The 15122-nt window shown below is 43.0% G+C and overlaps 1 protein-coding gene across 1 annotated transcript in view; it reads left to right on the top strand.

The window, feature by feature from the left end:
- Nucleotides 1-7747, top strand: part of APH1B (aph-1 homolog B, gamma-secretase subunit) — a 213983-nt gene extending 206236 nt beyond the window's left edge. Inside the window, exon 7 of the mRNA XM_021094173.1 lies at nucleotides 7305-7747. Coding sequence (XP_020949832.1) covers nucleotides 7305-7472 — 168 coding nt within the window. The 3' untranslated portion in view covers nucleotides 7473-7747. The remainder of the gene's footprint in view (nucleotides 1-7304) is intronic.

Below are 15122 nucleotides of genomic sequence, written 5' to 3'. Positions count from 1 at the left end.
TTAAAGTTATTAGCAGTTGCCTTACATTTTGAGGTGATCCTATGTTGGGTGCATATCTATTTACAATTGTTATATCTTCCTCTTGGATTGAATCGTTAATCATTATGTAATGTCCTTCTTAGTATTTTATAATATTCTTTATTTTAAGGTCTACTTTATCTGATGTTAGTATTGCTATACCAGCTTTCTTTTAACTTCCATTTGCATGGAATATTTTCTTCCATCCTCTCACTTTCTATTTGTATGTGTCCCTAGAACTAAAGTGAGTCTCTTGTAGATAGCATATATATGGGTCTTGTTTTTGTATCCATTCAGCCATACTGTGTCTTTTGGTTGGGGCATTTAGTCCATTTACACTTAAGGTATTTATTGATATGTATGTTCATATTGCCATTTTATTAACTGTTTTGGATTTGTTTTTGTTGGTCTTTTTTCCTCCCTTCTTCTCTTGTTCTCTTTTGTGGTTTGAGGACTCTTTAGTGTTGTGTTTGGATTGCTTTTTCTTATTTGTGTTTGTATCTATTATATAGTTTTGGTTTGCAGTTACCATGAAGTTTTGATATAGGAGTCTATATATATACAAGATTGTTTTACATTTTTGGTCACTTAAATGCAAGTGCATCTCCAGTGTCTTTCATTTGTACCCTCCTCATGATTTTTGATTTTGGTGGCATATTTTTTTGTGGATGATCTCCTACCTTTACTATATGTATGCACTTATCAGTGGGCCTTGTCATTTGTGATATTTTTGTTGCTAGTTGTGGCCTTTTCTTTTCCACCTACAAAAGTTGCTTTAGTATTTGTTGTACAGCTGGTTTAGTGGTGCTGAATTCTCTTAGCTTTTGTTTGTCTGTAAAGCTTTTGATTTCTCCTTCAAATCTGAAAGAGAGCCTTGCCGGGTAGAGTAATCTTGGTCGGAAGTTTTTTCCTTTCATCACATTAAGTATATCATGCCACTCCCTTCTGGCCTGCAGAGTGTTTCTGCTGAAAAATTTCCAATAACCTTATCGGGGTTATTTCCAATAACCTTATCATTTGTTTCTTTTCCCTAGCTGCTTTCAATATTTTCTCTTTGTCTTTAATTTTGGTCAATATGATGAATATGTGTCTGGGATGATCTTCCTTGGATTTATTTTATATAGTACTCATTGTGCTTCCTGGATTTGAGTTAGTAGTTCCTTTCCCATGTTAGGGAAGTTTTTGGATATTATCTCTTTAAATATTTTCTCTGGCCCTTTCTCTATCTCTTCTGGCACCTCTATAATATAGATGTTGGTGCATTGAACATTATCCCAGAGTTCTCTTAGACTGTCTTCAATTCTTCTCAATCTTTTTTCTCTTTTCTGTTCCACATCAGTACTTTTCATTAGTCTGTCCTCCACCTTGCTTCTTCATTCTTCTGCCTCCTGTATTCTGCTGTTGTTTGCTTCTAGTGAACTTTTTTATTTCAGCTACTGTATTTGCATCTCTGCTTGCTTAATCTTTGTCTTCTATTTCTTTGCTCAATGTCCCTTGCAATTTATCAGTCTTTGCCTCCAGTTTATTTCCAAGATCTTGAATCATCTTTACTATTATCAGTGTAAAGTTTTTTCATGGAGGTTGATAATCTCCAGATCACTTAGCTGTTTTAATGGGTTTTTTTTTCTTGCTCCCTTGTCTGAGTCATAATTCTCTTCCTTTTCATTTTGTATAGATTTTTGGTGTGGTCTCCTTTTTACAAACAATAGAGTTGTATCCTCTAATTCTATTAGTTTTAACACATGATATGTGTTATTCAAATGTTAGTTCCCTTCTTAATCTAGTCATCCCAGGAAATATTAGTGAGGTATTTACTAAACCCCAATGCCTTTTTGGCATAGTCAAAATTGCTCTCTATCATATAGACCCCACTTCTAACATTCATCATCTCCTTTCATAAGGAAGACATATGGTCTGGAAAAGTACTATAGCTACTGCTCAGAACCCTGCCTGGTTCATTCCTTTGAGTTCCCAGAGAGGAACAGCCCAGAATCCTTGTTGAAAGCTATGTAGGAAAAGGAAACCAACTCCCAGCACAGAAAGTGTTCCCAGAGCTATGTTCCAGAAGTCATCCAGGTTGGGAGGTGGCCAATCCTCCCCCCACCCCAACACACACACACAGAGGAACAGGGTGGAGCTGTGAAGGAGAGAATCACAGGTTCATTAACATTCCCATTCTAGATGTGGGAAAGATGCAAGGGGAATCAGGAGCTGGGAGGTCTAGTTTGCAGTGTAAATTTAAGCAAGTCACTTCACATCTCTGGGCCAGAGGTTTGGAGTGTGGACCCCTCCAACACTCAAGGACACTATTTCTTGAGTCACTAGGAAACAAATTAACTCTCCAGTCACATAATTTTCATTTGCATTATTGTAGCCTAGGCTAATGTCCAACTCTTTTTCACAAACAGTGGGAAATTATGTCATTTCCACTACTGAATCAAGCACAGCCAAGTGTGTTACAGAATCACTTTTCTCACTTAGTAGCTTTGGGCAGCAGAAGAGACGTGTGCTTTGGATTCTGGAATAGCTGAGCTTTCTTAGGAAGATTCCAGAAGGAGTTATTTATCCCATGGTTAAAGTGGGAAGTACTGTTCCAGCATCCTGGGCCACAATACTATAATCTTCTATTGCTTTTCTCTCTTCCAAGGAAAGACATCAAACAAGAAACTCATTCAAAATTTAACCACAACATGAACAGACATTTTATGTGAGCAATTATAAATAGTCATGTGCAAAAAAACCCCTGCCTACTGGTATCCAGAGAAATGTGGATTAAAGCAAATTTTGGACTCCATTTAAAAATATTAATTCTCAAAAATATGTAAAAGCAACAATATTGAATTCACCTAATGTTGCAGCAAAATTGACTCACTGAAATAATATTGGTTGGTAGCATTGCAACTTAGTAGCAGCTCTTTGAGGAAGCAATATGGCAACACATAGGATGAGCCATATTCATGACCACTGAGAAGTAAGTCTGCATGAAGTAGTTAACATTTCAGTATCTATAATAGCAGGAAAAGAAAGAAAAAGAACAATTATGAGTCTAAGCTTAGGGGGTTAGGGGACTTGCTACACAGATTTTATACAACCTCTTAGAGAGCTATAAGGATATTTATGAAGATTAAGTAGCAACACAGAGAAGAGTACTGTGAGTGAAATGTATTAACTTTGGGAAAACATGCCTCATGAATATAGCTCTGTAAAAATGTGTGTACATAAGGGTACAGGGGCCAGAATGTATTGAAATAAAAACAGCCACAGTGTTTGGGAGATGAAATACTGTGTTTTAAATTTTTATGCCTGGGATCGTTTTGTCTTCAATTAAATAAAGAAAGAAAGTATATCAGTTTGGGGAATCTCATCCCCAAACTTCCCCACTAGACAAGGAGATCAGGGAGCCTGCCTGTCTTGTCATAGGTTGTTTATCTTAGTACATGTCTAGCACATGGTAGGTGCACTGTAAATATTTGTGGACTGATTGACCACTGCTGTCAGCCTCTCTAAACAGGGTTTAATACATCACTGACGAAGTCCTCTTCCTTTTGCAAAGAGGCCTTTGCTAGCAACTTTACTGTCTCCAAAAGCAAAAACAGCTTCCTTCAACTCTGCTTCTTCTCTCCCCCAGAGTCTCACTGGCAGAAAGAGGCTATCACTTTTAAGCCACCACCAACACCAGGGCCCAGTCTAGGTGGGGAGAATCTCCCCTTCCTTCTGCAGCTTCATCCTTGGGACAGATCCTCACAGGGACACAAGGGCAGCTTGGTCCCAAAAGTCATGTGGACACTAACGCTTGACACCAGAAGGTGGCACTCTACACATTTTCTTACGATGCAGAATCTGCACCTTCCACTGCTCTCTGGTAGTTCATCACCCAAAGGTGGGCCATGGTGAGTGGGTGACAAGGGTGGCCAGGCCTAAGGCCAAGGTCAGGAACAGATGGAGGCAATGCCTGCTGTGCCTGGTGCTTGGAGAAATGGTAACTCCCCCATTTTATTCTTGGGGAAACAAAGGTCCAAAGAGCCTTAGACTGCCACAACCCCAGCCTCAAGTAGAATAACATTACCCAGATCTAGCCCAGTTCTCCTTACTCCAGCGCTCACCCTCTTTCCACTACACCATGTGCCTCCCAGCTCCCCAGCAATAGTAGTCTGTAAAAAAAGTAGGCAAGGATGTTTCTAAACCTTTGGTTAAATGCTTGGTCAATCACTGTGCCAATTATAAAATTGATCATACCCTTTGACCTTGAAACATCACTTTGGGAAATGTGTTCCAAGGAAACAAAAATATGAAATAAGTATTTATTAATATATATATATGTTTTTTGTATTATGAAATATGAAAAATAATACAGAGACATTTAGAACTGAGCTTCATATTTCAGTTAAAATTGAAAGCAGCTCAAATACCCAACTATGGGCAGAAGTTGGGAGGATCATGCTGTGGTCATTGTACTGACACTGGGAATCGTCATTGCATAGATTGGAGCTCATGTCCAGGTTGTCATATGGGCACTCTCATATTGGTCAGTAAAGTGTCAAAATAGTAAAAGCAATAAAAGCAAAAATAAACAAGTGGGACTATATCAAAGCAAAATGCTTCTGTACATCAAAGGAAACTACCAACAAAATGAAAAGGCAACCTATGGAATGGGAGAAAAATATTTGTAAAGCACATATCTGATAAGGGGTTAGTGTCCAAAATATTTGAAGAACTCATATGCTCAGTAGCAAAAATGCAAACAATTGATTTTCAAATGTGCAGAAGATCTAAACAGAATGTTATTTAACCATAAAAAAGAATAAAATCATGCCATTTAGGATAACATGGATAGACCTTGAGAATATTATGCTGAGATAAATCAGAGAAAGACAAATACCACCTTAGCTTATTTATATGTGGAATCTAAAGAAAAAAAAAACAAGCTCATAGACATAGAGAACAGATCGGTGGTTGCCAGAGGTGGGAGCTGGGGAGTGCAAAATGACTGAAGAGTCTCAGAGGTATAAACTTCCCGCTATAAAATAAGTCCGGGGTAGGGAGAATGGAGTTCCCATCATGGCCCAGTGGAAAGGAACCCAACTAGGAACCATGAGGTTGCAGGTTCGATCTCTGGCCTCGCTCAGTGAGTGAAGGATCCGGCAATGTAGGTCGCAGATGCAGCTCAGATCCTGCCTTGCTTGGCTGTGGTGTAGGCTGGCAGCTGTAGCGCCCATTAGATCCCTAGCCTAGGAACCTCCATATGCTACAGATGCGGCCCTAACAAGCAAAAAAATTTTAAAAATAAGTCCGGGGGATGTAATATACAGCATGGTGACTAAGTTGATGCTTTTATTGCATGCTTGAAAATTGCTAAGAGAGTAGGTCTTAAAAGTTCTCAGCACAAGAAAAAAAACTAGTAACTAAGTTAAGGTAACAAATGTTAATTAGATATCGTGGTGATCACCTCATAATGTATACAAATATACTATACATGCTGAAATTAATATAATGTTATAGTTCAATTATATCTCAATAAAAATAAATTTTTAAAAATATGAAAATAAATGCTTCCATATCAATTGGCAAATAGTAGAGACTGAGTGTCCCTCCAGCCTGCCTAACCCCTCTGCCAGGATCTTCCTAGATGGCCCCATCCAGCAGCTAAATGGTGGATGCCTGGTCCAGTAGGACCCTCTCTGTGCAGTGGTCAATCCACAACCTAGAACTAGTTATTAAATATTTTTTTAAACCTCCCCTGGCTAAGATTCTATACCTTCACAAAGAGGGACTTTATTTTGGAATAAGACAAGAGATACAAGGATAGATAAAGAGAGACATTATGTATCTTTGTAAGGAAAACAGATTAGACCTTGATATAATGACTACAGTTGGCCCTCCCTATCTGTGAGTTCTGAATTTAATTCAAATTCAAAATCTTCAGATTAAAAATAAGTAAAAGATTTTCTACCACAAAAAAAACACGATATCTTGTAGTAACCTGTAATGAAAAAGAATCTCAGAAAGAATTATATGTATATATATATACATATACACATATATATACCCACACACGTATATGTATGTATCATGGAATCACTCTGCTGTACACCTGAAACTAATTTACAACATAGTAAATTACGTCTCAAAAAAAAAATCCAAAATCCTTAGATTTTGGTATCCACAGGGATTCTGGAACCAATAACCTATGGATCATGAGGGAGAATTCTATAAGGAATGGCAATGACTCAAATTCATATTTGCATAAACAAGAGGCTGTAAATATTTGGGAAATTAGTGAATGAAAGATTTGAAAATATTGTCAGGTGCACACTCAACAGCCTTTTCCCAACTTCGCTTCTTTAAAGAAAATTGATTTTTTTTTTCACTCTCCTCCAACTCTTCTGACCAGAAGGTGTTTTGGGGGAAAGCTGAGCCTGGAGGGGGTCTGGGTGGTAGGGGTACAAATCCAGATTCCCTGAGCCAGGCATGGTAGCTCATTCCTCTAGCCAAGAGTGGATTTGGCATAAGCTGGTGACATAGTTCTGGCCAGTGAGGTGAAAGGGAAGTGGACTGGGAGGATTCTAGCAAGGTTTTCTTTTCCCATCTTAAGGGATCATGACAGGAATGTCCTCTTGGTTTCCTTTGAGGATGTCTTGCTTAAAACTAAGGCAAATATCTTGCAACCCCAAAGGGAAAACTAAGAGAATTTCAGAGAACACAAATCTTAGCCATGACATCTTTGAACTGCTAAATTACTCAACCCTGGAGCTGCTCTACTTGTCACCTTCTTGTTAGTGTTCAAGCTCTTTGGCTAGATTTGCTAGTATTTGCAGAGTCCCACCAGAATATATGTTATTTGTTCATCACTATATCACTATGATCTATAACACTGCCTGGCACATGGCAGACCCACTATAAATATATGTTGAAGGGATAAATGAATAAAAAGTCTCCTCATTGAGGTAGGAGGGTATTAAGTTTTTCAGTGATCTTGGTGTTAGATTTTTCTGTTTAAGTTAAAAAACAAACAAACCACTCATTGTTGTTGACCGTCTGTTGTCGCCAGTGCCTAAGTGTTATGGCAAGGGGCAGACCTGGATTTGAATCTGGATCTGCTGCTTACCCGTCAAGTGACCCTACGCAAATTGTTCATCTTCACTGAGCACACCTATAAAATGAGCACAACAACCACTAAATTATATTGTTGCTGTGAGGCTTAGGTGAGAAGAGGCCACAGAGCCAGGCACATGGGAGGGGATCAGTTGGTGTCTGTTCTTCACTTCCTTATATCTCTGTATCATTAGGTACCAGATGCCAGGAAGGCTGAGTCCCCCCTTGACCTTGAGAAGGGCTTCATGGGCCAGAGGAGGAGTCAGACATATCAACAAATCAACCAAGCAACAAGTGTTAACATTGTCAAAAATGGGATGAAGTCACATCATATATCTCCTGATGATGATACCCTGAGATAAACCAAGCATCGCCTCTAGGATACCCCAGCCAAGTCTGTACGGCATGAATCCATCATGAGGAAACATCAGACAAACCTAAAGTGAGGTACTTTCTACAAAATAACTGGCCTAGACACTTAAAAAATGTCAACTGTCACAAAAGACAAAAAAAAAAAAAAAAAAAAAAAAAAAAAAAAAAAAGAAAGAAAGAAAGATCAAGGAATTGTTCTAGAGACATAATAACTAAATGCAATGATGATCAGGGAATTTTTCTTTGCTATAAAGGACTTTATTGGGATAATCTGTGAAAGCTGAATGAGATCTGTATAATAGATAGTAATTGGTATCAAAGTTAATTTCCTAATTTTGATAATTATTCTCTAATTATGTAAGAGATTGTCCTTGGTTTTAGAAAAACATACACATTGAAGGAGTAAAGGAGTATAAGGTCTGCAGATAACCCATTAACTGTTCAGAAAGTAATAAAACTATACACCTAGATGGGGGCAGAGAGAGAGAGAAGTTTAAAGCAAATGTGGGAAAGCATTAATATTTAGGGAATCTGGGTGAAAGATGTACAATGCTTTGAACCATGCTGGAACTTCTCTTTAAATTTGAAGTTATGCCAAAAATATTTTTTAAAAAATTTATAGCAATACTAGAGCTGTGTCTTAAAGACACTAGGAATTCGTGGATTGGAAAAGAAGGGACTTCCAGGCTGAGTAAAGACTTAGAAACGCCTTCAGGAAGTCACTGGATGCTGGTGGGCCTATTTCACAGAAAGCTGAGTTTGGGCAGGTTCTGGAAAGAGGTACCAGACCACAGGAGGAAAGGCCTTTCACTCAGTGGCCAGATGTGTAAAAGAGTAGGGCACGAGCAGGCAGGAGTTAGGTGCGGCTGAGGCACTGGCCGTGGGTAGTGCAGCTGGACATTCAGGCTGTGGCCAATCTGCAAAAGATCTTGAATGCCCTGCCAAGGCATTGGAACTTTATCCTATGAGCAGGGAGTGGGCAGTGGGTGGTAAGGTCTATGTTGGACACAGCAAGGAGGACAATTGGAGAAGAGGAGGATGGGAGCCAGGCCACAGGTGACTAGAGCATGTTTAGCAGGTGAAAGGAGATGCCAAGGGCCTGAATGAATGCCTTTCAGCCTGAATGAGATGGACGATTTTTACACCCCCACCCCCCACCCCATCCCTGGGGAAGCAAACCGGCACACTGTTTTGGTGCTCTGATTCCCGTTTGCTCTGCACTGCCAAGGCCACAGGACACCTGACTCTCCATCCCCGGCAGGCTTAGCAGGTGGAGCCCATGCAGACATGTACAGCCAGGGCTGAAGGACCCCTTGCCGTGTCACTGCAAAAGTCCTTTGCTAAGTTCAGAAAACCACCTCCATTCCCTGTCCCCGCCAACATGGTTTCTTCCCGTCCCATCAGGGCCTGATTTCCCAAGATTCCATTGTGTTCCCCACGCGGCTGCCATGTTTCTACCCCAGGAGGCCAAAGGCCTGGCCACAAATTTGGTTGCTTTTGTTGCATAACAGTTGAGCATTTTCAAATCAAATTGAGCCAACCCATTCATTCACCACTGGACAAATATTTGCCTGGTGCTCCCGTGTGCTTAAGGGACTTATCTAAGAGGAAAGGGGAAGTGGGTAGGGCGGGAAAATGTCTGGGTTATATTGTAATGAGAGTAGTGTTTCTCCCTGGGGCTTCATTTGGTATATCCAAATTAGATAGGGATTTGTTTCTCATCAAATTTGAAAGGAATTTTTATCTTGAAGCTTAATGCGGATGCCGCCAGGAGCATTCTGAGCAGCATGTTAAACACTCATGGAGCAAGACGGTCCCCTTGTGATGGTCTGATGATTGTCTTGAGACACAGCTCCAGTTGTCACTCACCCAGGGACCTCTTTGCAGCCAGGGTGGTTGTAAGGATAGTGGTGCTGGTGGTGGCGAGCAGCGACTATGTGCCAGGCACTCTGCTAAATGCTTTCTGCACATTCTCTCTAAACCTAACCACTTAATCCTGCAAGGTAGATATTTTATGCTTAAGAAAATCAGGGTTCAGAGAGCCTAATGGATTTGTCCAAGGCCCCAGAGCTACTTAGGGACAGGGCCAGGGCATGAACTCAGACCTTCTTGTCTCTAAAGGTTATGACTGGTTCACTGTCATGCCGCCTCTCACTACTTGAAAATGGGAAGGAAATTTCAGATAAATGAATAAAAGCCTCCCCCAAAGTGAAGGTCCTCAAACTTTGGCGAGAATCAGCATCACTCATAGGGCTTATTATAATACAGGAGTTCCCATTGTGGCTCAGCAGGTTAAAAATCCAACTAGTATCCAGGATGATTTGGGTTTGATCCCTGGCCTTGCTAAGTGGGTTAAGGATCTGGCATTGCCATGAGCTGTGGTGTAGGTTGCAGACGAGGCTCGGATCTGGCGTTGCTATGGCTCTGGCATAGGCTGGCAGCTGCAGCTCCAATTCAGCCCCTAGCCTGAGAACTTCCATATGCCCTAAACAACAACAAAAAAAGAATACAGATGGCTGGGTCTGTATTGAGGTATCCAATGTGGAGCCCGCTGATCTAAAATGATACCAAACCCAGCTGATTCTGCAGCCGCTGGTCCTGGGCTCTCAGAACCACTGCCCTCAAGGAGAACAGTGAGCTGGCTCTACTGGCTCCCCCAGCCCCATATTTCTGTTCAGTTTGGCAGCTCCCAAATCTCCCCATTTTGCCCTTCTGGAGAGGAAGGCTGAGGCCAGAGCCACCTCCCTTCTTTCTTCTGTCTCCATGGGAGTCTGTGTTAGGCTGCAGGAGCGCAGCATGTCCCTGGCTAAGCCCTTTCTTTCCAGATGCATGCAGACTCACCTAGTCTCAGGCCACTGCCCTCTCTAAGCCCCACAGTCATGCCCAGGCCTCAGGGCTTTTGCTCACTCATCACCTCCCTGAGGACTGATCCTGCTCTCATTTCCTCGGTCAAGTGTGGTGTGTGAGCTGTCATTGCCCACAGCACCCAAGGAGTGGGAGGTCAGTTCCAGGGAATGTGGGACACAGAGGTTGTCCCGGTCACCTGAGATCTTTGTTCCTCTGGGAAGCTAAACTTGCTAGCAGCTTGGTCACCTTTCCAAGTTATAGTTTAACATGGGAACATGTGTTTCAAAGGCTCATGGACTTTCAGGCTTGGAAGAGACTTAGCTGAAAGAAGGAAAGGGAGGAAACACTGAGACTCTGCATTGTATCAGCATAAGGCCAGAGGCTTAGTATGTGTCATAGTATTTACTCTTCACAGTCACCCTATGAGTTAGGGTGTGTGTGTGTGTGTGTATCCCCTTGCACAGTTGAGAAAACTGAGATTCTAAGAAGTTCAGCAGCTGGTCATGATCACACAGCTAGTTAGTAGCTGAGCCACTATCTAACCCCAGGTCTACCCCTGCTCTTTCCACCACTACTGGCCCAGCAGTTCACAATACCAATTTGTGTGTAACTATGGGATGAATGTATTGAGCTTTGAGCCACACATGAGGCCCCAAAGCCTGGCTTACTAAGATAAACCCTGAGTCACTCATGCACGGATCATTGCTGGGGAAGCTGCTAGGAGGTGGTGGAAGTGCTGAGGAAGGAGGAAGGCCATGGTCAAGTGCTGGGTCAGCAGGTGGGAGGTGCCAGGAGTCCAGAAGAGTTGATAGCAGGAGCTCCTGGAAACAGGTGAATGTGATCACAGGAGTTTCAGAGAACAAAGCAGCAGACAGCTAGGGGCCTCAGCTAGGGAGAGCTAACTGCTGCGCTGCTCTTCAGAGCCAGGTGCCAGCCTTCCTGGCCAGGCTGTGGGCCTGTGTTAAGGCAGCTCTCCTGCCTGGCACATCCATCAAATGGCTTATTCTTTGCCCACCATTGTGTGGTATTGAGGCTACACTTTTTCTTTTTTAAATAAATCATCCTTGTCATGCAAAGAGCTCACAGTTTGGGAACAGGTACAAGGAACTAATGATAAATATTATTTTTAATATGGTGCTTTGTAGCTTAGAGCACCTGTCCACATACATACGTGATATCTAGGGAACCTCACAAGGACACCCTCTCAGGGGAGAGAGGAAGGGTGCTGTGCTAATCATTCTGCCCTCCCACACCCAAGGTTTCATAGACCCTTGGCACACCCCATGGGGCACACAGAAGAAGGAGTCCTGACCAGTGCTCAGATACCAGAAGTACAAGGTTGAGCTGGGCTTGGAGGGATGGGTAGGAGTTCTTGACACAGAAAAGAGGAAGAGGGGGTTATTGCACTACCATTCTTAAACTGTGATTTCAGTGTTGTGGGCAATTTTAGCCTTAGCTGCCAGGAGGGAGGCTTGAGATGGGCCTCTAGGCTCTTCCATTCTGGTCTGAAAAATTCCAGCTCTTTCTTTCTTTTTTTTTTTTTTTTTTGTTTGTTTGCCTTTTTAGCGCACCCGAGGCACATGGAGGTTCCCAGGCTAGGGATCCAATCAGAGCTGTAGCTGCCAGCCTACACCACAGCCACAGCAATGCCACATCCAAGCCGAGTCTGCCACCTACCCCACAGCCCATGGCAACACCGGATCCTTAGCCCACTGAGCGAGGCCAAGGATCGAAACCATGTCCTCATGGATACTAGTCGTTAACCACTGAGCCTCAACAGGAACTCCAAGCCCCAGCTCTTTTACATCTGTCTCCCTGTGACAGCTCCCTTCAGAAGAGCCAGAAGTTCTAAAGTGCTGGCAGGCAAGCATCTCAGGGGCTGGTGGGTGTGCTTTCTGCTGATGAGGGCTGGCTTGGGCACAAAAATGAAGATCAATTTTTTTCTCTCCCCCTTTCCGCCATCCTTTTTTCCTCAAGAACTATCTTCTTAGAGTCTATCATATCATGACTGTGACAGACCAGGGACAAGTGAGGGAGGAGCCATCAACCATGCCTGTCATCTGTCCTTGTTAAGTCACCAAAAGAAAGTGTTAGCAGGAATCAATGAAAAATCAAGTATGAAGCCAGAGGGGGTGGAGATTTAAATGTATGTCTTGCATTCCTGTTGTGGCTCAGCAGGTTATGAACTTGCCTAGTGTCCAGGAGGATGTGGGTTCAATACCCAGCCTTGCTCAGTAGGTTAAGCATGTGGCGTAGGTTGCAGATGAGGCTTGGATCTGGCATTGCTGTGGCTTTGGCATGGGCCTAGGAACTTCTATATGCGGCCCTAAAAAGCAAAAAAAAATTAATAAAATAAATGTGTCCACTAGTGGCAAGCGAGAAAGCAAGTTCTAGATTGAAATTCAGCAGAGTAGCTTCACCCTAGATAGCTGGTGGGCCAGGAGCTAAGAGGACATGGGGGAAGACTCTCAGGAGGAAGCTGGACACTAGTTGGGTGGTGGGGAGGGGAGAGCCTTCAGGCTGCCAAACCGTCACCCCAGCTGGAGCTCGCATTGAGAGGAGCTTTGGAATGAGGGACAACAAGTCCTCCACCCCCACACAGATCGGGCTGCCCACTGGGGTCTTCTGTGGCTCCAGGGGCCTGGCCAAAGGCTGCCTGCAGGGAGGCAGCCTCTTCAGTGCAGCCCAGAGGGAAGCAGGTGGAGAGCCTGGCCTGCTGGTTCCCAGCAGCAGCCAGATGAGGCTGTGGCCTGGAGCCAGATAGCAATGACTCAGGCAAGGGAAGCCCCAGAAAAGTTACTGTGAACCAGTTATTCTAGCTTCCTCTGCCATCAACCACCACCGCTGTCTCCTCCCAAGCCCAGCCCATCCTCAGCCTCACCCCATGGAGCCAGCACAGGCCTACTCTGTGCAGAGGCAGCAGGACCAGGAGGAGGGTTACTGAAATGAGAAACTGTACAGGAGCAGATTTTAATAACCAGGCTGAACTGCAAAGCCTGGAAAATCTTAAAGGGAACCCAAATATATTGCTGACTCTCAGGCTGTGGAGGGATCCAGGCCAAGAGGGGTTAATGCAAATTATGGGAAGAAAGCTAGTTAAGAGTGACTGTAAAAGCAAATCCACCAGACTCACTTAATCCTCACAACAACCCTTGGGGTTATTTTGGTTTTTGTTTTTTAATTGAGGTGAGATGCACATAACATGGAGTTAAGTATTATACAGTGTACACTTTGATGGCATTTAATACATTCACCACATTGTGCAACCATCACCTTTAGCAAGTTCCAAAGCATTTTCATCACTCCTTGGGGTTGTTTTTATGCCCTTGTTTTGGATGAGAAACTGGGGCTCAAGAAAGTGAACTGACTGATTCAAGTTCATTGCTGGAAGAGAGCAGACTTGAATGTGGTTCTCTAACCCCCACAGAAGGAGGGAACATTGTCTTCAGACTTTGGTAACAGCCTCTGAACTGACCTCCTGTCCTCTAATCTCCCCCTCCCTCCAGTTGTTTTACACATAATTAGTAGATTCATCCCCTACAGCCAGCTTCTAACAGCATCATTCCCTATCTCAGCCTCCCAATGGGTCCTCATTAGCATCGAAATAAAGTCTGAGCGCCTTTATCCTCTGTAACCTTTATGTTGATGCAATCACCAAGCAACTTGTTTCTCTCCAGTGTGTGGTCCATGGGAAATGCTCTCGCATCCTCACCCGGCAACCCTGGGACTGGAGACGGATCCCAGCTTCTCTCCTTTATCTTGTCCATCAGCGGGCAGCCACCCTACATTTGCCCTTTAGACTTAAGCAGGATCTGAGCCCAATACCAGCTCCAAAAACTGTAAGAAACGCGTATCAAGTTCTTGGAGTGTTGCTGTTGGAGCCCCCCTTACTTGATGTGAGAGGAAGAACAGGGACCCCTTATCTCTTCACTTTATTATTATTAGCTAAATTATCTTAAAGTTAACTCATTGATGCTATGCAGATATTAAACATGTTGTGGCCAGTATATGTGTGTTAGTTGAAAAGATATTCACAGTGTATTGCAAGATGCCAAAAGATAAACTTCTCTTTATGGTGTATAATTATGCCTCTGAAAAATATTCATCTATATATAGAGAGAGCATGTATATCTTTTGAACCCATGCATACATTTGCATAAGAAAAAGGTCTGAAGAGATACACTCCAAAATGTTAATGATGGTCCTCTCCAGGGGATGTCATATAGTGTTTAATTTTTTCCTTTTGCTTATTTTCATATCTGCTAAATTGTTTCTATAAAAACATGGCCTGTATAGGAAAAGAATACTGAAGAGGAAAAGGGTTCCTGCTTTGCTTACCCCCCTTCAGTGTGCCTTATATTACAACTAATTGTATGTATGCCTCTGCTTTCCCCTCCCCCTAGGGACACGAATGTCATCTCATTCATTTTGTCTTCCCTATGACATCTCCATGACACGCTCAAGAGTTATTAGCCAGCTAATGAGTGGACTCAGGCCTTCCTGTCTCTAACCCCTCCTAGTGATAGGCTGGTGTAAGTCTCTGATCCAAGCCCCTCAGGCACCCTCCAGGAGGTTATCCTCCTGAAACTTGCCAGTCCTGGGTTCCTGAAGTTTCCTTCCAGGCAGTGGTGCCAGTGAGTAAAAGGCATACACAACTACATCTGTTTCCTACCTTCACTAGGCCAAAGTCAGAAGGAGAATCAGCAAATGTGTAGACCCAAAAGCTCTCTCGTGCTTGTGGGTTTCTTCTCGATATGATTTTGTTACTGTACAGCGATGATTCATTGCCGGGG

This window comes from Sus scrofa, chromosome 1 (assembly GCF_000003025.6).
Source record: "Sus scrofa isolate TJ Tabasco breed Duroc chromosome 1, Sscrofa11.1, whole genome shotgun sequence".
NCBI classification, from domain to species: domain Eukaryota; kingdom Metazoa; phylum Chordata; class Mammalia; order Artiodactyla; family Suidae; genus Sus; species Sus scrofa.
The sequence above is the reverse complement of the archived record's forward strand: the minus strand, read 5'-3'. Positions and strand labels throughout refer to the sequence as shown.